The sequence below is a fragment of the Oryzias latipes genome, chromosome 15 (genome assembly GCF_002234675.1).
Source record: "Oryzias latipes chromosome 15, ASM223467v1".
Lineage (NCBI taxonomy): Eukaryota > Metazoa > Chordata > Actinopteri > Beloniformes > Adrianichthyidae > Oryzias > Oryzias latipes.
The window spans coordinates 7,567,721-7,590,206 of NC_019873.2; the positions used below are offsets into that span (position 1 = coordinate 7,567,721).

The 22,486-nt window shown below is 44.8% G+C and overlaps 1 protein-coding gene across 1 annotated transcript; it reads right to left on the reverse strand.

The window, feature by feature from the left end:
• Positions 1–9,382: 9,382 nt before the first annotated feature.
• LOC101165690 lies at positions 9,383–10,787 on the reverse strand. Its single transcript, XM_023963523.1, has 5 exons — positions 10,743–10,787; positions 10,610–10,662; positions 10,090–10,524; positions 9,501–10,011; positions 9,383–9,430 (listed from the first exon to the last, which is right to left on the reverse strand). The coding sequence occupies exons 1-4, from the start codon at positions 10,769–10,771 to the stop codon at positions 9,527–9,529; spliced, it is 1,002 nt and encodes a 333-aa protein (XP_023819291.1). The 5' UTR covers positions 10,772–10,787; the 3' UTR covers positions 9,383–9,430; positions 9,501–9,526.
• Between the last annotated feature and the right edge of the window lie 11,699 nt (positions 10,788–22,486).

Consider the following 22,486-nt stretch of genomic DNA (forward strand, 5'->3'; position numbering starts at 1 on the left):
AGAAAAGATTTTTGAATCAATTTATCAATTTTTGGAGCAAGTGAAGTAATATCATTAAACATTGATCAATTTAACAATTTTCAATAAGTGATTAATCATTTGTTTTACTTTTTTAAATATTCTTTTGTATTTTTTTTTATATAATAAAGTAATGCTGTAGGGGAAAAATAAAAAGGGTCCATAACTGTTGATTGTCCAAGGTTGGTATTTCTTCTTTTACTGATAACAGCTGTTCTTCTGGGTTTAAACAGTTAATAGTTCTCTTCAATGTTATGTCTGCAGACATTAGATTCAGGTCCATATCCTTCTTCAGCTGATGTCAGCTGCGCTGAAAGTTGAGGTCAGGTTGTCTGCAGGTCAGAGCTCTGCTGTTATTCAGGTGACGTCAGATGTATGGAGAAAGTGAGGAATCCAGGTGTCATATATCTTGAAATTTTTTGGCTCTTTGGTTTATTACTCCATGTTGTTTCAGACGACCGTGATTAAACACTTCTCAAAGTCCTTCATGGTGTTCACAATCAGAACCTTGGACCGGTCCTCTGGACCGAGCAGTTTGACGTAAATCCTGCAGCCTTTAACCCAAGGGTTCTCAATCTGCTTACGCTTCCTGAGAAGCCGTGCATGTTTTGAGATTTCAGCATTCCTTCTGGTCAGATGGTCGTTCAGATAAGCAGCCAAACCTTTCAGGTGTTTCCTTTGGGTCATCAAAGATAGCTTGTGTTTGTGATTCACAAACCTGATGAGGATCACTGGTTTATCCGTCTCCTTTCTCCTGGGGAGCAGGTGGCAGGTATCGATGGTATTGAGATCCAGGGAAATCCCTTTAGATGTGAGAAATGAATGTATTTGCTGCTCCAGAGACTCTGCACCGATCTCCATATTAGCACTGCTAGCTACGCTAGCGCTAGCATTAGCAGTGCTAGCTCCTGCTGTTAGCTTCGCTCCAGTTTTGATTGGTACTCCAGTGAGAATGACATTATTCATCTTTACTTGCTGTTCCACATCGTCCAGTCTTTTCTCCAGAATCTCGACCCGGTTTTCTCACTGCTCGTTTTGAGCCCGAAATCTTCGGAACTCTTCCATCATTTCCCAAAGTGGCGTTAGCTTAGCTGACACTTGTTCCATAAAACTTTTCAGCGTTTCTTGAAAAATGTCAAGAGTCTTTTTGAGGTCTTCGTATTCCTGGGTTTTCTTCGGGGTATGGTCAGCTCTCTTTTTTGGAGAAAATCAACTTTTTAAGTAATTTGAAGATGGTTGTATTCGCAGAGAGGCACGCCACGCGTCCTGCTGTGTAACCCGGAACCGAGCATTAAAAACTTAAGATATGGAATAAAGCTGGGGATAGTATACAGCTGCAAAATGATTTGGCGTTGGATACCAGTGATTTTCTTTGACATGATAGACATTTCAGTGTCTGTGCCTTTGAGGAACAGTGGGAATCAGATGCCTTTCTTGCAGTGCTGGGAGTGGCACTCAGATGTGTTTGAAGAATGGTGGTGCCCCAACCACAAAACAGAACATTCTGCTGAGCCTGAATCAAGTGTGATGCTGTCATGTCACGCAAGAGAGTTTTCAGTAACACAGCGGAGGAGGGGGTATCTGACTTCTAGGGTTAACTCTGTTACTCTAGCTAAGCTGTATTTGATGTGTGTATTGAGGGTGGACACTTTCCTTGAAATTAACACAAGTGCAGTACTTGCTGTTGTACTGTAAGGAGAGGATTGTGTTATGGGAAATATTATGGCTTTAATTCGTGTTTGTGTGTATGTCTTGGCGGCAGTGCGGCTCAGGCGGTAGAGCGGGTCGTCCAATGATCAAAGGGTCCGTCCCCGCTCCCTTCAGTCAGCTGTCGTGTCCTTGGGCAAGGCACTTCACCCTCCCCGCCTCCAGTGTGGCTCCACTGGTGCGTAAATGTGTATTAATGTCCAGGTGATGGGGCCGTAGAAGCAAACTGGCAACCCCACCTCTGTCAGCCTGTCCCACGGCAGCTGAAGCTGCATCAGTAGCTACCATCACCAAGTGTGAATGAATAATGGACACTTTGAGCACTGAAGACTAGAGTAGATAAATCTAAGCAGTTATTATTATTATTATTGGCAGGTCAGTGCGTGCTGTGGCTCTTTGACTCTCACAGTTAAAAATTTTGGCTCTTTGTGTCATACTTGTTCAACCACCCCTGCCCTAGCGGGTCCACCTGACCCATGAACTCCGGTTGAGTAACAAAAGTGCTAACACCATGCAAAGGTTACTGGAATTTTGACTATTAACTGTTTTGGCATTTTTCTAAATTAATAAGTTTCTATAAAAATATATTTAAGTATTTTAAGTTATTGAGTCATTTTGATTCAACACCTGTAAGAGTACTCTGAAGAGTAGGGCTGTAACGCCTTATTGATCCACAATTCGATTCCCATCATAGGTTGTGGTTGACGATATGATTCAAACTCGATATTGGTTCATTTTCAACAATCCAATTTGATCAGATTCACTAACTCGAAATCGAGATATTTAGACAAGAATTCAACCACTGTGTCTCAGAGATAAATACATTGGTACTATATGGGCACAGGTTTTCGCTAAATTCAAAGTGTTTCCACACATTGGACTGTAATGATTTTTTGATTATTTTTGTTGCCACATGTGTGGTTGGCTGCTGTGATCTCACTTTGTCGTTTTTATGTTAGTAAAATAAATCTTCAGTGCATAAATCCAAATGGTATTTTCCTAAATTAATTTCCTAAATTTTCCTAAATTCCTAAATTTTAAATGATTTTATTATTGTTTAGATTGATTCAATTTGATTTGATTAACAACTTTGTTCAGAAACATTGATTTGGTTAAATCATAGGAATAAAAATTGATCGATCTATTAAGTAGATTAATCTTTACTACCCAAATCATAGTGAAGATTGAAAATAAAAAATGTCCTGAAAGAAGGACTTTATATCTAATAAAAAATAGAGAGAAGAAAAATATATAATCAAATTATCACGTAGATTTTATTGTTTATTTTTAATGTACATCAATTACGTACATTAAGAGTAATCTTGTTTAGTTCTAAATTCATAGAATAATATTTATAAACAATATTTTTTCTATGATTTAAAACTTCAGTCTGCTCCTCCTATGGCACACAACTTCCCCAGTTTTGGGGACCTGCTCACACAGGATCAATGTTGTTGGCTTAAATACCATTTTATCAGCTTGGTTAATGCTGTAGTCACATGCACCCATGCAAGGTTGACCTGTAGGGGTGCTGCAGGTTTTATGGGGTGTTCGGGACCATGGAGGGTCGTAGAGAGGACTGGCCACATCTTAAAGGGAGAGCAGGTGTGTCTTACAGTTTCCTTGTTGTTGTGCAGCCACCTTGAGAAATGTCATAAGGATGGAATGTACCATTGTCATGCATTTGGCAAGTGTATTGTAAACTTTTTGAAGAATAATTGTAAGTTACACACACTTATGACCTATGGGTGATAATGTTATACAATTTAGTCGTTAGTGAGGTGCGAGCACTGGCTCCTTAATGACCACACACAAACGCTGCACTCACAGGGTAAACAGCTGATGGATTAGTGACCGTGGGATGTTCACACGAACTACACTGATTGTCCAATTTCCTCTTTTGTAAAAGTCAGGCTGCATGTAAGGATCAGCACTGGATCTATTTGCGTAGTGGATTCACCAACTGGTCTAAAATTAAAGAATTTCCTGAGGGCCACCTGCATGCCCCATACAGGTCTGTCCATTTTTCATCGGCAGACAGCACGTATCCACCTGTAAGGGTAGTTGTGACTAAGGCATAAACTGCAGCCTGGTTTGCTGAGTATTGAAGAAATGTGTGTTTGCTGTTTTATCTTTTATTACATTGAAGTTTTAACCTCCAGCGTTCAGTGTGTGCTAAAACCATCTTTTCATTAACTTGTAAGAGTTAACTCCTTCTGACATTCCTTGAGATAAATCCGTGGCTGCACAGCCAGACCTCCTTTCCCACGGGTGAGGAGACATCAGTTCTTTGTCTGCAGTATCGGGTAGGGAGGTTGTGCTGAAAACATCAAATATTGTCATGAACAAGATTAAGAACCATCTGCCTGAGCAAAGGAAGTGACCCCAAGGCCAGTCCAAATATGGACCGAAAGAAGTGGGCAGTCCAGCTGTCGACGGCTCTATGCTCACGGGGGAGGGATCCAGCGCACCACGATAAAAACTTTCTGTTCAGAAAGCGCCTTTGTTTTCTCTCTTCGTTTTTCTCTGTCTACAAGTCAGACATGCGTAATTCGTGTGCATTGCAGACTTTGAAGTTTGAGGACCCGGATATATCAGTTTAACTTTGTTTTAGAAACTCTGTCAGGGAAATAAAATGTATTAATCTTTACTCTTCTGAATCCTTGTCATCCATCCTCGATGCATGAACACATTTAGGAAAAAGCTGCCAGACGAATAGGTATTTTCCTACAGTATTTAGCTGGATCTGCTTCTCTGGAAAGGGGCTGTTCAGCACGTCAATGCTGGATTTCCACCGTGGAATCTGCTGCATCGCTGTGTGATTTTGGGCTGCAACTGCAACAAATAAAATGTGGCAAATATTGAGTGTGGTAATAACTGAAAACAGTCTAATTTGGCTGTCCAAAAGGCTCATACGTTGTCCTGGTCAGCTTTCCTCTCCATATTTAGGCTCCCAGTTCATTCACTGGTTACCCTGGCAATGGCATCTAGCATGTTTGGAATCGAGGGTCTGACATAGTGGCCGTTTATGGAGGTAATAATGTGTCTAAATGGGCGAGCTTGTAGATTTGATGTGAGAAGTTGTAAAATAGAGTGTGAAAACTTGTGCGCAAAAAATCTGCATCTGTGTGTAAAAATCTTCTGCTGTAAAGTTTGACAAACAAAATCAGAACTGACAAATTCCCATTTGTGTTCATTTAGTTACAACTTCAAATCTGTGATTACAACCGTTCAAATGTGTTTCTGCATGTGAGTGAATCTGCTGGCGCAAATCACAAGGGCGCGACAACTGTGCTCTGACTTGTGACACATTTCTTGCGAGAAACTTGTGTCAAATCTGATCTCTGTCCGATAATGGAACTAGGGGGGGAGGGAGGGGGCAGTCAACCAATCAGAGTGCAGCACTCGGAGAACTTGGTAAAGTTAGACAAAGCTTCACAGATTTGGATTTCCTGCTTCAATAACTCTTCTGATAAACTTTCAAATGTGACAGCAAGTATCTCAATCATTTTGTATTAACACAGAGAGTGAACTACAATTGCATTTCTAATTAAAAAAGATTGTTTTTTTCAGCACTTTAATGAGCAGTGGCGGTTTTTGATATGGGCGAGGTGGGCGGTGGCCCAGGGCGGCACATATTAGGGGCCGGCATTAACCTTCCCCGCAGCATTACACAAAAGGAAATGGCTAAATCAAAGAAGAGACTTTCAGCTTTTATTCTGACATGCCTGCTACAACCAGCACCTTGCGCTTTTATTATGACACAACTGACACTGAACATCGCACCCATGTCTTCATCCTCTCCCCTCTCCACACTTATGGTGCACAAAAAAAAAGTATGAAATAACTAAGAGTGAAACAACGTAAAACAGCCACATGAAAAGGCACTTAGGCAGAAGAAAAACCCGTGCTCAACCCAATTTCGACCAGAGCAGGCAATGGGGCTTATTTCCCACAATTCCCCGCTCCAACACAGCAGACCCTACGTGCACGTGACCACCACCCTCTGCTGCAAGACACTTGCAGCCATTGTTACTGAAGTCTTTGCAACATAACAAGTCAAAAAAATCGAAAGGGGGGGCAACTCACCGGTGGCTGGGTGAATCACACTAACAGGTATGTAATTGGGAGTCTTTTTCACTCTAACAATCAACTCTAGGCTGCAGCTGCACCTCCCGTCATATAGACGGACCCGTGTCATAAGGAAGGGGCAGCTCATGTTAATAATGTAATTATTTAGCAAAATTGTAGATATTTTTATGACGTGTCTTTTCTCTGGTTTAGTTGGTGTCAGTATTTGACATAAAGAGAGCAGCAGAGATCAGAAATAAACAATTGATCATTTTTTATGAAGTTTTTGGAGGATTTCTACTGTTGGTGTTGCACAAAATTAGAAAAATGCCAAAAAATTTTGGAGTAATCCCACTGATGAGTTCTATGATTTAGTTTGTAATGTTTTATAAGACCTAACTGAATAAATGTCTACATTTATATGAGATGGTAATGACGACTTGTCTGCATAGTCATGCTACTATCAATATTTTCTGAGAAATTCTATCTTTAATATATTTAATATAGTTTTTAACGTTTTAAGAGATATGATTCAAAATAAAGGTGCTCAGTAGCTCTAAAGATACTGAAGCTTTTGTCACCAAACTTTCTGTACTGACTAATCATGACCCTATTGTCTTACTACAGCAAAGATTGTCAGAAAATTACTCTCTAAGCTGCAATTTTGAGCAAAAATTATCCATATTTAAATTTTAAAAACTTCTTAAAAATAAACAATGGGAATTTATGAGATAATCTTTGTTGTACCAATCCTTCCACTACTTGAAGGAGCATGTTTTTGAAGACCAAGGTCAGCAGCAGCTTCAGCAAAAGGTGTTCCATGATCATCCCCAGAGATCTTGAGGTTCATTGACCTGGTGGCATAATGGGTATGTTGGTCAAATATTAAGAAGGCACATTGTTCCTTGTCTAAATTTTCTTTTAGTACAATATTTCCAGGACTGATGGCTGAACTTTTACAGAATAAAGGATCAAAAGAATCTATATGTAATGTTCTCCCTAAATGAAGAATTTACAATAAAAGGATATTCAACAGTGGTTAAGGGAAGGGCCCAGCATCACTACCACAAACTGATATTGGAATAAACTATTGAAAGTAAAAATTTAAAACTCATTAGCCATGTTCGAAGTGTTTTAAAAGAAACGTTAAGGCCTAAAATTGTTAGAAATTAGAAATCTTGTCCAAGAGAAGCAGTGCTCATTAAATACTGGGGGGGGGGGGGGGGGCTATGACTTCTTAATGAAATTGAAGATCAGTGAAGTCAAATTTGAGTCTTTAATCTTGCTCAATTAAGCATGGTATTTCTCTGGGGGCATTGAGCAACTAATTATTTGGACTTAAACTTTCATAATAGGTCTTTACTGTTATGGCTTCAAGAGAAACATTTGAAGGACTCTGAGGAGAACCACTCCTATGAAAATTAACTTGTCTTATAGAAAAGTCTAAATTATGCACCAGCAGCCACGCCCACAACTTGGAGGCACTTCTGGAAGTTCTGCCGCTCTGCAGAAACTGTCAAATTATTTTTTTTGGCCCAAAATGGCATAAAATACCACTGTGAACATTTTAGATCAAAAGACCTGAATGTGAATTGATGGAAACATAGTATATACAGCTGAACATTTGAAAGAAGCTAATTTTGACAAATATGCAATGTAATCATGGTCTGCTTCAAGGCCAGTTCCTGCAATGTTTATCATTGACATTGAAAATCAAAAATGTAAACCCTGCTGCTTACAGTAACTGCATTGAATGGATTTTTTTCAGAGAAAATGCAGAACCATGTAGCAGACTTAAAGATCAACTGAACACAAAATGTGAGTATAAAATTAAAACTGCTGGTTTGATTTTTTTTTCCTTTCAGTTTTATCAATACTTTATCCCACAATGGGGAAATTCTCTGCATTTGACCCATCCCCTGGGGAAGCGGTGAGCTCCAGTCAAACCGCGCTCAGGAGGCAGTAGCGTTAAGGAACGAACCCTGCATTCCTGCATGTAGCCTCTCACCTTACCAATGAGTGTTATAGCCCTTGTTAAAATCTAAAGAGTTAACTGCCAATGATAAAATAAAATCTGTAGAATAGAGCCATTTAGAAATTGGCCTGCACTGTGGTGTAGTGGTTAGAAAACTCCCCCCCCAAATCCCTGCTTTGTTCCCCTCGATCTCTTGGTGTGTGCTTTGGCTTTTTCAAATGTTAACGGGGGGGGGCCGAGAGCTTTTTGTATTGAAGCGAGCAAGCAGCCGTTTCTTGATCTAGAGAGAAAACATGACAACCCATGTGCTCCAACATGCACTGGTTTATGGGGTGGAGTACTCTGGTAAATTCCAGAGGTTTTGCTCCCTCCCCTACCAAGAACAGTCAACATCCATATCCAGTCCTGCAGCCAGGATAACTAAAGGGGATTCGGGATTTGGCTGCTGCAGAACCAGGGAAGTGTCACCATCGGGTCACAGAACTGCAGTGCCAGAGGACAAGGTGGTGGATGCAATGTGGTTTTCATCTTAAGATATTCTCCTTACGGAGGCACCACAGACATTCCTTCAGTTGAACTGCTTTGCCACCACATCAGCACTTGTGCATGGACCTCATGTACAAGATTCAAAACTTCAGCGAGGATAGTCCTTTTTCCATTACATAGCCCAAGGGTCCCCCCCCCCAAGTCTATCGTGGCCAACTGCTTGCATAAGGACAATATTCAGTATAGGACCCAGTTTGACTCAAGTTTATGCCTTAGGTTACACTTCGAGGCTGTCTATAGCTCCTCCTGGATTCCAGTTTCCACAGACAAACTCAAACGATCTTTGGCTCCTTAAGGCCCGTACACACCGGGACGAATATTTGCCAGCTTTTTTCGCCACGTTTGTGTTCACACCCAGGCGATTTTCGCTGACGAGCCGAGCGAACATGCAATTTCATTCCCTGACATTAGATGGCACTTAATGTAAACAGAAATACTCCTGTACACAAGGTGGCGGTGCACAACTTTGCGCTTCTTAAAGTTGCTTTTCACTCAGAAGTTAACACGGTTGTCAGAGTCATAAGAAAACATGATTTCAAGCACCAGTTGCTCCAACTGGTTATTGGTTTGGGGATATTTTAGAATGTCCGTCATTATTTTTTTGCGGCAGTGTAGATGCTACTCTGCGTCTATCTTCTTCGCTGGTGTGCTCAGCAAGGCTGTTTTGTGTTTGAGCGCCCCAAAGTTGTGCTTTACTGTAACTTCAGAGGCTCCAGACACGTGTGCAAAAGCGCCATTTCCTCATTGGTCGAATAGATTGACGTGTCAAAAAAAAAAGGCGTTTTTTTTGTGACGCGTGGCGTTTTTTCGCGTTTGTGTGCACACTCATTGGTGCCCTTTGTTTAGTCACGAGGCGTTAAACGTCGACGAAAATCGCGCGCAAAATTAATCCCGGTGTGTACGGGCCTTTAGAGTAATGTGTGGGAGGGATTCTTTTCAGAGATAGCCCCTTTGACATTTAAAATGAGTTGACTTTAACCATGACAGGTGTGAAACTGAAAACCCAGATGCACATGTGAATATCAGCGCTCTAGATTTGGATTGAAGAGTTTTAACAGCTGAAACTGACTTACAAATCAGTTTTTATTTTGTCAAACATTTCAGCTGCTGAGCCTGTGGAGAGAGTAAATATGTTCAAGAAAGTAAAACATTAAAGACTTTCAAGTATCAGAGTGCAGCATACCTATGAACCAATCACAGCTACAAGCCTCAAGATCTCTGGGGATGACCATGGAAGACCTTCTGCTGAAGCTGCTGCTGCTGCTGTTGTGGACCTTGGTCTTCAGAAACATGCTCCTTCAAGTAGTGGATGGATTGGTAGTAGTCTTTGCCCTTCTCATGGTTCTGGCTGAAGGTGGTGTAGGTGCCAGGAGGGTACAGACCATACAGGAGCCTGTAGTCAAAGCCAGGATAAGGAGAACCCCAGAAGCCACCAAGTCCTTGGCCTGGAACAAGCACGCTGGTGAAAGCAGCTCCAGGCTGCGCCGCCTCAGCCGGGTAACCAAACTCTTCCGTCTGCTGCTGGTAGTTGCCAAGTTCAGCTTCCTTCACAATATTGGAAGTCTCTCCAGACTGGAGGACAGGGCCAGCTGGAGGGGCAGGGACTGGTGGCAGGAAGTCACTGGAGCCCACAGCCTGGGCATCAGCTGCTGCTTGCTCAGAGAAAGATGGAGGAGCAACAGCCCACTGGGTTTCTGGACAAACAAGACACTTGTCAGAAAGGGGAGGATTCATGGAGAACAACATTCACAGCAGCTTTTCAGAGGAGTCACCTGGCAGAGCAGCTTGAGCAGGTCCTGGCTGTGTGGAACCAGCTCCTTCATGCAGCACAAACACAGGGGAAGCAGAGCCAACCATTGCTGGGCCCGTCTGAACAAACTGGGAGAAACCAGGAGCCTGCACAGGGACCTGAACTGCCTCAGAGACTCCTGCTGCAGGAACACCGGAAAACACAGGAACAGTAGATCCTGTCTGAACAGCCACAGGGTATCCTGCAACAGCAGAGCTCAAGCTGCTGCCTGATGGAACCATGGGAACAAACTGAGGGACACCAGGATTCTGCACAAACACTGGAACTGGCTGAGAGACGCCGCTTGAATGAGAGCTGTAATGCACAGGAGCAGAGCGGCTCATCTGAGCTCCTCTGTGGGAAGCAAAGTTAGTTGCTGCTTTTTGGTCCCCACTGCTCTGATCTGTGGATTTGGAGCCTGAAAGCAGAAAGAGCACAAGTTCTGAAGATGATAAACATCCCATCTATGCTGATGTGTCATCTAAAGGGAATAAAAAAAGCACCTTTGGCAGGAAACCCACATGATGGAACAACCAGAAGAACAAAAAGGGAAAAGCTGAAAATATTTACATAGAAAACATTAGAAATTTCTTCTATCACATTAAAGCTGACCTGCTTTCAAAACTTCTTTCCTACCCCAGGAAAACCCTTGCTGTCTCCATCATGAAGGCCACAGTTCTGAAAGGTTCATTGGTGAAGGTTTATCAATGTTAGCAGAGATCAGTCCTGACCAATCAGAGCTTAACGGGTTAACAACAAACAGCTGCTTGAGACAAGCTCTCAGGAAGAGACTATTTTGACTTGTACTGTCATAATAGTCATATTTTTGTAATACACAAAATAAGCTCCACCTCCGAATTTTCAAAGTATTTAGCAATTTTAATACAATGTCCAGATACACATATTTATTTTAAATCTGTAAACAAAAAACAAACAATTTTTCTTTGTATGAGAAATGTTTTTGAAGAATGTGTCAAAAAGGTTTGCACATTTGAAAATTGTTTTCTCCCTTTAGAAATTGTATACATGTCCGCAAACAGCGCACACTGTTTATCTACAGGACACACATCCCCATTCACGTTGCAACCTTTGTATTATTATTATTATTATTTGATAGGAACATTTTCCTTTATCTCATCAATTAATCACCAATTTATTTTTAGTGAAACCAATCAGTGTTTCTTTTATTAGAATTTTTAGATAATAAGAGTATATTTTTTCCTCTCATTGAAATGGGTTTTTAAAGACCTATTTTACGTAATTTTCATTTACGTAATATGCTAATATGATTGTCTCAGTTTTATCTTTCAGTAAGAAAACACTTGTGTGAAAAGTGCTGATTGCACAAGATATGATGTTCCTGTTCTGCCTGATTGAATGACCTATGTTCATGTCTACAACCTTCAGCTTTCAATAAAAAGAGGCTCCATGCACTGGTAAGACAGAACTCCTCTATGACAGTGACAGACGGGCTTCTCCTTCTGCAGAAGTCTAACAATAATTCTTGTTTTCTACGTGGTCTTTGCTGGCATCTAGCTCAAAACTGAATGGCTGGATAGCTCTATATCGCTCGCCATTTTTGTTGCACCAGTAATAATGTGTTGGTATGTTTGGATTCCTGGCCCATCATTGCTAGTTTTTCAGTAACCTCCTTTATCTGCTGATTATCTGGATCAGCCACGAAACACTTTTTAAATCCGTCTCAGTTAAAAACAGAGCTGACAGGAATGTACTCCATGGAGGATTTTGCAGGGAAAATCTCCCACTGATCTCCTTGAATTCCTTCATCAGAAAAACCTTAGTGACATTGTGAGCAGGTGTACAGATTTGAGTGTTTGGCATTGACCATCCCCGTGTCCACTGCATCTGTCGAGCGGACATTTTTGCCTCTAAAGCGAATTAAACCTATGCAGAAACACAACTGGACAGACTCGGCTCTCAGCAATAGAAAAGGACTTCTTGACAGAACTGAAGCACGATAATCTACAGGACAGGGTGATCGAACTGTTTTTGAGGAAAGAATGTTGTTTCACAGAGTTTGCACTACGGTCCCTTGGCAGCCGGCTCGCTGCATGTCTGCATTCACAACTTGAAGTGAACAATTCTGATTAAAAGGCGAAAAAAAAGAAACAATCTTCTTTCTTTAGAAATGCATTTAGACAGAGACATTCTTTATTGATCCCACATTGGGGAAATTCAATTGTTACAGCAGTTCAAAAAGCAGAGAAGAATAATGACAGAGGCTACCACAGAGTCATAAAAAGTCCTTAAGAGGCCTGCACACTCCAAAGGACCTCAGTCTCCTCAGGAGGTGGAGGCGACTTTTGGCCCTTCTTATACAGGGCATCTGTGTTGTGAGTCCAGTCCAGTTTCTCGTTGAGGTGAACACCCAGGTACTTAAAACTGTCCACTACCTCAATGTCCAAGCCCTGGATGCTCACCGGTGTGAATTGCGGTGTTCTTCTCCGGAAGTCAATCACCATCTCCTTTGTCTTACTGGTGTTCAAGCACAAGCGATTACACTCACACCAGTCCACAAAGTCCTTGATGACTGACCTGTACTCTAGCGCGTTCCCCCCCCGACACACAGCCAACAATGGCCGAGTCATCACAGAACTTCTGGAGGTGGCAACTGCCGGTGTTGTAGGTAAAGTCTGATGTGTAAAGGGTGAAAAGGAACGGTGAGAGCACCGTCCCCTGAGGAGCACCAGTGCTGGAAACCACCACCACTGACACACAGTTGTGTAACCTCACATACTGTGGTCTGTTGGTGAGGTAGTCGGTCGTCCATGCAGTCAGTCGTCCATCCACTCCAGCCCCTTCCAGCTTCTCTCTCAGCAGAGCTGGCCGTATGGTGTTGAAGGCGCTGGAGAAGTCAAAGAACATGACCGTTACAGCGGTTCCGACGTCCTCCAGGTGATTCAGGGCCCGGCGCAGCAGGTAGATGAGTGACAGCGTCATCCACCCCGATGTTCGGCCTGTAGGCAAACTGCAGCGGGTCCGTTTCGGTGCTGACCACTGAGTGGAGGTGGCTGAGGATGAGTCTCTCCATGGTTTTCATCAAGTGGGAGGTCAGGGCTACTGGTCTGTAGTGTTTTGCTTCCTTAGCGTGCACCATCTTAGGAACTGGAACCACACAGGAGGTCTTCCACAGGACCGGGACCGTCTCCAGGCTCAGGTTGAAGATGCAAGTGACCACCTCACAGAGCTGGTCAGCACAGTCCCTGAGCAGTCCGGGTCCGATGCCGTCTGGACCTGCAGCTTTCCTGGTCTTAAGTCGCCTCAGTTCTCTCCTCACCTGATCAGAAGTGAGGCAAAGGGGGGTGGAGGTGGGGGGCAGAGATGGTATGGCTGTGGATGGGGGTGGTGTGTAGTGATGAGAGTGCTTGGGGTGGGGGTTGGTTTAGCTGCTGGGCTGGAGGTGTGTGAAGTGGAGGGGGGAGGGCTGGAGTCAAACCTGTTGAAGAACAGATTTAACTCGTTGGCCAAGCCCTGGTCTTCATCAGATGCCACTGTGTCTGCTCTCTGTCCATGACCAGTCTTTAGACCTCTATACACACCTCGAACGTTGTTGTTCTCCAGCCGCTTCTCCAGTTTCCTCTTGTAGCTGTTCTTGGCCTGTCTGATTTTGTATTTGAGTTCATGCTGAACTCTCCTCTGCTCCTCTCTGTCCCCTGAAATAAAAGCCCTCCTCTTCTCCTTCAGTAGGGCTCTCAGCTCAGGGGTCACCCAGGGCTTGCTGTTGGAGAAACACTGCACCCTCCGAGTTGGTACAGTGTTCTCTACACAGAAGCTGATGTAGTCAGTGATGCAGTGGGTCAGGCTGTCGATGTCATCCCCATGAGAGCTGCAGAGTGTCTTCCAGTCCGTGGTCTGAAAACAGTCTATCAGTCTCTCCCTGGCCTCGTCATTCCACGCTCTCACTCTCATTTGTGGTTCACTTTCTGGGTTAATACAAAACGGTTGAGATACTAGCTGACACATTTGAACGTTTATCAGAAGAGTTATTGAGGCAGATAGTCTGAATCTGTGAAGATCTTTCTAACTTAACCGAACTGCAGCTCCCAGAGAATTCAAGAAAATGAATCCATTGAGGGATTGAGGGATCGGACGTGATGCTGTAGTATCGCGAGAGCCGACGAGAGGAGTGTGGTGAGTTTACTTAGCAGCGCGTAAGTTGTGAACAAACATTTTTGATTTATTTCATTACACCGCCATACTTAAATAATCCAGAAAGTTAAAAAATAAAATAAAAAGTTTGTCAAGCATTTGTCAGCCTGGATGACCTGGAGGATCTGGAGAATTACATCGACGAGTGTTTCAATACCTGCGTCATGAGGAAATCCAACACAGTCACTCCGTCCACCAAACGAGGCCGCCCCGAAAACTCCCCGGGGGCTGCCTCCTCCCCAGGCAGCAACATGAGTGATATCCTGGATTCAATTGATAAAAAGCTCTCCAGCTTTGATTGCCGTTTAAATCTGCTGGAGATCCTCCATAAGGAATTCCAAGGTCTGCAAGAGTCTCTGGAGTTCAGCCAACAGCAGGTGCAGGAGCTCGCAGCGGAGAACCAGGCCCTCGGAGAGACCGTCAAGACCTTGGGCCACGACACCGCCCGTCTCTCTGAGGAAAACCGATCCATCAAGGAAACCCTCCTGGATCTTCAGGCGAGGAGCATGAGGGACAACCTAGTGATCGCAGGGATTCCAGAAGAGGCAGGAGAAGACCCGGAGAACATTGTTAAGTCCTTCATAGAGGTCCACCTGAAGCTCCCCAAGGAAGAAGTCCAGATCTCCTTCCACAGGGTTCACCGGCTCGGAGGAAAAAGGCCGGACAATCAGCGTCCCCGTCCTATTGTTGCCAAATTTGAACATTATAAACAAAAGGAACTGGTAAAAAGCAGAGGCCAAGATCTGAAAGGCACGCATTACAGCGTGAATGATCAGTTTCCAGGCGAGATCCTCCGCCGGCGGAAAATCCTCTTCCCGCTGAGGAGGAAGCACCTGTCTGCTGGAGCCTGTGCGGTGGTTGCCGTTGATAAACTTTTTGTGAACGTCAAGCTGTTCCGGGACCCAGAGGTAACACCCTGGCTGTGCTGAAGGCTTTCAGAGGCGCACTGACACCTGCGCTGCCCAGAAGAAACCCGCAAACTTATTTAATTGAATAGGAAATAATCGGATCATCAATGATCCACACCTCTCAGGAAAACTGTCTTTTCTTTCTCTCACATTCATGTTTCTGTTGTTGTTTCGTTGTTTTTGTTTTTTCTTCTTTCTCTTTTCCTCTCTCTTTTCTCTTGTCCCCCCCCTTCCCATTTCCTCATATGTGAATCAGGTAAAGTCAACGCAACCACGGTGAGTATTTATTTATGTACGGAACGGGCGCGCGCGCATACTAGCTCGCATAAGAGCATGCACACGCGATCCCGCACACACACGTTGATAAACTGCAAAAACCTCACTTAGGCTCACACGCAACATGCAGCTCACAGCCAAGACACGTTTACCCACAACGCACAGCGCTTTTCAGTACGCACAGCGGGCAAGCGCACACGGACGGGCACACGCACTATTTAGCCTTGCACTCTCCCGGTTTGAACAGCTATGAACAGTCTTAACATTGTTAGCTGGAATGTGCGTGGACTTGGCTCTGGGCCAAAGAGATTGAAAGTGTTAAATCACCTGGATGATCTTAAAGCAGATATAGCTTTACTGCAGGAAACCCATTTATTTTTATCAGCTGGTCATCTCCTGTGCTGTTCCCAGTATCCAGTTATGTATTCTGCCAGTTTCAACTCCAAACAAAGAGGGGTTGCAGTTTTGATTAATAAAAATGTTACATTTACTCATACGGATACAGCTACTGACCCAGAAGGCAGATTTGTAATCATTAATATATCCATTCAGAATAAGGACTTTTGCATCGCCAGTATCTATGGCCCGAATGTTGACGACTCTTCCTTCTTTCACAGATTCTTCACCTCACTCTCAGCTCACTCTGACTCCACAATAATTATAGGAGGAGACTTCAACCTTGTTTTGGACCCTGAACTTGACAGACTCAGCATAGTAGCAAACCAGCGTACATGGCGCTCTGCATGTATCCTACAGCAGTACATGAATGATCTGGGTCTCTGCAACGCTTGGCGCTCATGTCATCCAAACGCTAAGGGGTTCACCTTTTTTTCTCCAGTTCACCATTCACACTCTCGTTTAGATTATTTATTAGTCAGTAACTCCCTTTTGAAAGAAATCAAAAGTTCCAACATTCATCCAATTATTATCAGTGACCATGCACCAGTTTCTGTTACTATTTCAAGGGAAGTACCCACACCCTCAGGTTCAATCTGGAGGTTTAATACGTCTCTGTTAAAAGACCAGGAATTTATTGAATTCTTTAAAAAAGAGTGGGCAACCTTCTTAGAATTCAACAATACTTCTGAAATATCACCAAGTATTCTTTGGGAAACAGCAAAAGCAGTCATGAGAGGGAAAATCATCTCTTATTCAACGCATAAAAAACGCAAAGAGAAAGCAGATTTATTAGAACTAGAAAATAAAATCAAAACCCTGGAGGCTGCTTTTGCACAGGAACACATACTGGGTGACCTGAAAAATTTAAAGCTGCAGTTAAATGACATCATCAATAAACAAACACAATTCCAGATACAAGGGCTTCGACTGGAAAGATATGAAAACTCAAATAAATCTGGCAAATTTCTAGCTAATCAGCTCAAAATTAATAAAGAAAAATCAACAATCACTTCTATTATGGACCAAACAGGGAATGTCACCCATGACCCGGTAAAAATTAATAATGCGTTTAAAGACTTTTATCAAAACTTATACACTCCACAGATCAATCCATCAGAACAAAGCATCAACTCATTTCTCAACAATGTAAACCTGCCCAGGTTAAACGAAGATCAAATCACAAATTTAGACTCTCCGCTCTCGTTGTCTGAGCTTCATGAAGCTCTGTTACTTATGCCTAACAGCAAAGCACCAGGACCCGACGGCTTTCCTGCAGAGTTTTATAAGGAATTCTGGGAACAACTGGCACCAACGTTTTATAAAACGGTAAAATTTATCAATGAAAGCCAATCTCTACCACCTAACATGAACTCCGCCAAAATTATCCTTCTTCTAAAACCAGACAAAGACCCCACGAGTCCTTCAAGCTATCGCCCCATTTCTTTAATTAATGCAGATATAAAAATTATCTGCCAAGCACTAGCACAGAGAATAGAAAAAGTCACTCCTCACATAATTGACTTTGATCAAACTGGATTCATCAAAGGCAGACACTCGGAGGACAATGTCCGCAGACTCGTTAACATAATAGACTTTGCCACCATCAAAAACCAGGAAATGACTATACTATCACTGGATGCTGAAAAAGCCTTTGACAAAGTAAATTGGAAGTTCCTTATTGCTGCCCTCCATAAGTTTTGTTTTGGAGAAGCATTCATCAAATGGATCAAAATATTATATCACAACCCCAATGCATCATTTAGAACTAATAAACAGACTTCCAACAGGTTTTTTCTTGGAAGAGGAACCAGACAGGGTTGCCCACTCTCTCCTTCTCTTTTTGCTATATTTATTGAGCCTCTAGCTGCAGCAATAAGACAGAATGAGAGCATTAAAGGAATTAAAACCAAACACAGCCATCATAAAATTAGTCTCTATGCAGATGACATATTACTGTTTTTAAGTAATTTACATTCTGTAAATGAAACGGCAACAATCATTAATGAATTCTCCTCTATATCAGACTATTCCATTAATTGAAATAAGTCTGTTTTATTACCACTGAACAATAATGCGGAGCAAAGACTCACAATACTCACAGTAAAATCAGGAAATATCAAATATCTAGGTATCAATTTTTCCCCCAAACTATCAGAACTGGTGCCGCTAAACTACACCCCATTACTGAAAAACATACAGGATGACCTAACACGCTGGACCAACATGCCTCTGTCCCTTATGGGCAAGGTAGCCACGGTAAAAATGAAAATCTTACCCAAAGTTAATTATCTCTTCTCAATGATTCCCACACAACCGCCATTAAAATGGTTCAAAACATTAGACTCATCCATATCAAGCTTTTTATGGAACAATAAACCTGCAAGAATTAGTCTAAAAACTTTAAAATCTGCAAAAAGCTGTGGAGGATTAGAATTACCTAACTTCCACAATTACTTTCTTGCAAATAGATTACAATACATCTTAAAATGGTTAAAAAATAATCTAGAAACCAACTCATGGTTAGACTTGGAACAGGCGTTATGTGGAAAGATCAACCTGTCAGATCTTCCATTTATTAGCCAAACAGTTAAAAAACAGGATTGTTTCAAAAGTATTAATATAAATGCCACTTTAACAGCCTGGTGGGAATTTCTCAAAATATCAAAATCATCAATTCAACCGTGCAAAATGACACCCATCTGGAACAACCCAGACATCCTCATAAACAAAAAAATTATCCACTTCCCAGCTTGGCAAGCAGGGGGCATAAAACAACTAGAGCACATAATTATTGATAGAAGATTCATAACTCCCCAGGAACTTCAAGACAAACATGGAATAAATAACTTCTTGGAATATCAGCAACTTAAATCAATTATTACTAAAAAGTTTAAATACAGAGACAACGATTTAAAGCTACCAGATGTAGTTACCACTCTGATCAATTTCTCAATGAATAAAACTCTCTCCAAAATATACAAACTTTTATGTAATTTAGATAATAATATTTCACTTCCGACAACAAAATGGCATGCGGATTTGAGCATCAGCACAGATGAAAGCTTTTGGTCAGAACTTTGTCTAAACACCTTTAAACTGACAAAAAGTCCAAATCTGCAGGTAATCCATTTCAAAACTCTACACAGAATTTACTACACTGGACAGAGGATGTTCAAGATGGGTCTCAGCAACTCAGACATTTGTCAGCACTGTGACGGTAATCTACCCGACAATTACACGCATGCACTATGGTTCTGCACGCCTGTCCAGGCTCTCTGGCAGCAGGTGTGTGCCGATCTATCAGTCTGGCTTAAGGTTTCAATCACAGCTTCACCGTCACTTTGTGTGCTTGGTGACATGAGTGCCATCGATGTAGAAGGAGGATTACGCTCTATCATTTTCATAACTCTTTGCATTGCTAAAAAAACTATTTTAAAAAATTGGAAAAGCAAGAGAAATATAAATATAAGTCAACACAGAAATCTGCTGCTTGATCATATCAGCTTGGAAAAAATGTCAGCCCAAAGTTCAAGTAACTTTGAAAGAATTCGGTCTCTCTGGTCTCCCATAGCTAACTCCATGACTTAGGGGGTGGGGGAGCCTGGTCGTCGCTGCTCCTTGCCCTTCTGCCGTGGGCCGGGGTGGGGGTTGGGGCCTCCGGTGCCTGGCGGGGGGTGGTGTGGGCTCAGTTGGTCGGGGGGTCGGGTCCGGTGCCTGGGTGGGGCGGGCTGGGGCGCTGCGCAGTCCTCTGGGCTTGGGTGTGGGGGTGCGTGGTGGGGGGGTGGGGTGGTGGTCTGGCTTGGCTTGGGGGGGTGGTCCCTTTGCCTGTGCTGGGGGGGGTTGGCGGGGGGCCCAGCTCGGGGGGGGGGCCCAGCGGCGCTGAATGGGCTGCCCATCTACACCTGGGGCTGGGATCGGCCCTTCCCTGGCTCTGGGACGGGACAGGACAACCCTCTTCGGGCCCCCGGTCGCACTGGGTGTCATCCGCTTCGGCTGCGGGGTCTGGGGTGGGGTGGGGGGTCTTGTCGGCCCTGTCCTGTGGGGGGGCATTCTGGGGAGGGGGGGGCCGCTATTGGTACGGGGCAGGGGGGGTTGACGGGTCGGGGTCTCCGCTGAGGCCATCGGCGGTGTCCCCGGCCGGTTGGCTGCCTCGGCCCCGTCGAGGCCTGACCAGAGCTCTTCTAGGGCCAGCGTTTGGGGGTGGGGGCGTGGGCTTGCTCCGGGGGGGGGGGGGGGGGGGGGGGGGGGGGCGACGCTTTCTGGCTCCTCTCTCTCTGTGTGTGGTGGGTGGTGCTGGGACTGGGGTGTCGGGGCCTCCGGGGGTGGGGCCCCTGGGCTGGGTGGGCCTGGCCCCCTTGCTGGGGGGGGGGGGGACAGCTGTTTGACCACCGGGGGACAGTCTAACAGCTGTCCCCAATTTACCCCTTTCCTCATATAACCTCATATCCGGGTGAGGGGGTGGGGGGCTTAGCCTGCGATGAGCCTTGGGGGGGGGGTTACTAGGCGGTGGCCCCCCTCCTATGGTTGCCGTTTGGAGTGGGCCCCCCCTCTTCCGGTTTTATTTGCACCTTAGACATGTAGGGCCCTTGGTAGGGGGGGTGCTTGGACATCACTGCCAGCAAGAGGCAGATGTCCTCCTAGCACCCTACCCGCCAATTTTAATCGCACCTTAGACATTTAGGTCCCCTTGGTGGGGAGGGTGAGGGGACGTCACTGTGAGTAATCAGGAGATGTCCCCTTAGTGCCCTACCTGCCAATTTTAACTGCACCCCCCTTAGTAAACACCCCTCCCCCCTCAATATATACATCCTACCATAAACACACACACATGCACGCACACACCCTCTCAAACACACATACACGCACACACATTTTGCAAGGAAGGTGGGACCTAGGACCATCTGTCCCCTAGCTCTTCCCTGGTGGGGGGTACGGGCCCCTTTGCAACGACGGCCGTGTCCCCGGGGTGCCGGCTTCCTGGGCCCGGCGGGGCTCTCTCCGCGCGGTGGGGGGGTTCACATTACATCTGAGCCGGGGGTGTTCGTGTCCTTGGGGGGTGGGTTCTGGTCCTTGCTCCTGAGCGCTGGGCCCCGCCAAATTTCCAACTGTGGCCGAGCCTGGTCGGGCCATATTTACAACACCCTAGACATCAACACCCCTTGTGGACCCTCTTTTTTCCCCGGGGTTCCCCCCTCCTGGGCGGGGGCGGCAGGCCCCTGCCTTGTTCCTCCCTGGACCAACCGTGGGCCGGGCGGATGGCTGCCTGGAGTGCGGAGCGGGTCTCCCTTGGGGGGTCCTGGCTCGTACCTGGGGTTGGGGTGGGGGGGATGCCCGGAACTCCTGGGTGGTGGTGGTGGGGTGCTCGTCTGGGGCTGTGGGCGTCCTTCTCCGGTGGGGCCCTGCGTTGGGCTCTCCCGGCGCGGCGGGGGGGCTGCTCTTCTGGTTGGGCTGGGGTGGCGCTCTCTTTCCCTCCGTGCCTCCCTGCTCTCTGGCTCTGGGGGCCTTGCGGCGGCCCCGCTGGCCCTGGCCTGGGTGGCGGGCTTGGTCGCCCGGGCGGCGGTTGTTCCCTGCCGGTTCCCGTGTGGCGTTGGGGGGATGCCGCTGCTGCTGCGGTGGGGGTCTTGGGGTGGGGATGGCTGGGCACTCTCCCTCCTTTTCACGTTCCACCATCCATTTTAGAAGAACATAAACACTCACCTGAGCACAGGTGTTAGCTCACCTTTGCACTAACAGTTTGCATGATTGAATGACTGAAATATTTCACACTAGTTGGTTTTAAAGCATAAGTATGCGTGTGAACACTATCTGTTTTGTGTGCAGGTCGACAGGTGGACATTTTTGCAGCTAGCAGGTGTGTTTATAACATTTGAGTGTGTGTGTGGACATGCCCCGCCCTTTTTGTACTACATTTGAACCTTACCATAATGATAAAGAACCAGTAAACTTGTTGCTTGTCCTATTATCACCCTCCTACCCCCCCCCCCTCTCTCTAACGTCCCTCTCTCTTCTTCCCCTCTTTCCTTTTCCGTCCGGTCCAACACCAAAGATTTTCAAACATGATTGAAATTAATAAAGTTTGGCCTCAATTACAAAAGGGGTTTTTTCAGACATACCTTTGGTTTGTCTGAAGATTAATAACCCCTCTTGTTAAAGTAAAATATGTCCAACACAAGAGGCCCTCAGCTCTCATCTGTCTGCCCAGCTGTTGGACAGGACAAGTTAGAAAAAAACAAAAAAAAAAAAACAAAAAAAAAAAATGAATCCATGGTTCGCAAGTAAGGACACTGGAAAATAAACCCCGACAAGACAAGAAGACGCAGCAGCAGCTGAGTTTCCGCAGAAACAAGGCGAGGTTGCGTGTGTTGGAAGATCGACTTGAGCGCAGCAACTTCCAGCAGATTACAATGGAAAGCTGTCCATCCTCCGCTCCTTTTACTAGGAGGGCAGCGCCGGGCGAGTTACGCCACACTTTTGGATTGTAGGACTTAAGCTTGGGCTGAGACGTCTGCTTGCACTGTTCTTTGAGCTTTGGAGCCGCAAGGCAATGAGACAGACTGACAATGACGAAAGGGAACCTGGCGTGTTTGATAGAAATTTAGCCCGGCTGTTCATTTCATGTACAGAAGA

Excerpts from the sequence above, each read along its gene's own strand:
- LOC101165690 (XM_023963523.1), bottom strand. The coding sequence starts at position 10,771 with ATGATGGAGACAGCAAGGGTTTTCCTGGG. Across the intron at positions 10,525-10,609 it reads ATGTGGGTTTCCTGCCAAAG|GCTCCAAATCCACAGATCAG; the intron begins GTGCTTTTTTTA and ends TTCTGCTTTCAG. Across the intron at positions 10,012-10,089 it reads TGCTCAAGCTGCTCTGCCAG|AAACCCAGTGGGCTGTTGCT; the intron begins GTGACTCCTCTG and ends TTGTTTGTCCAG.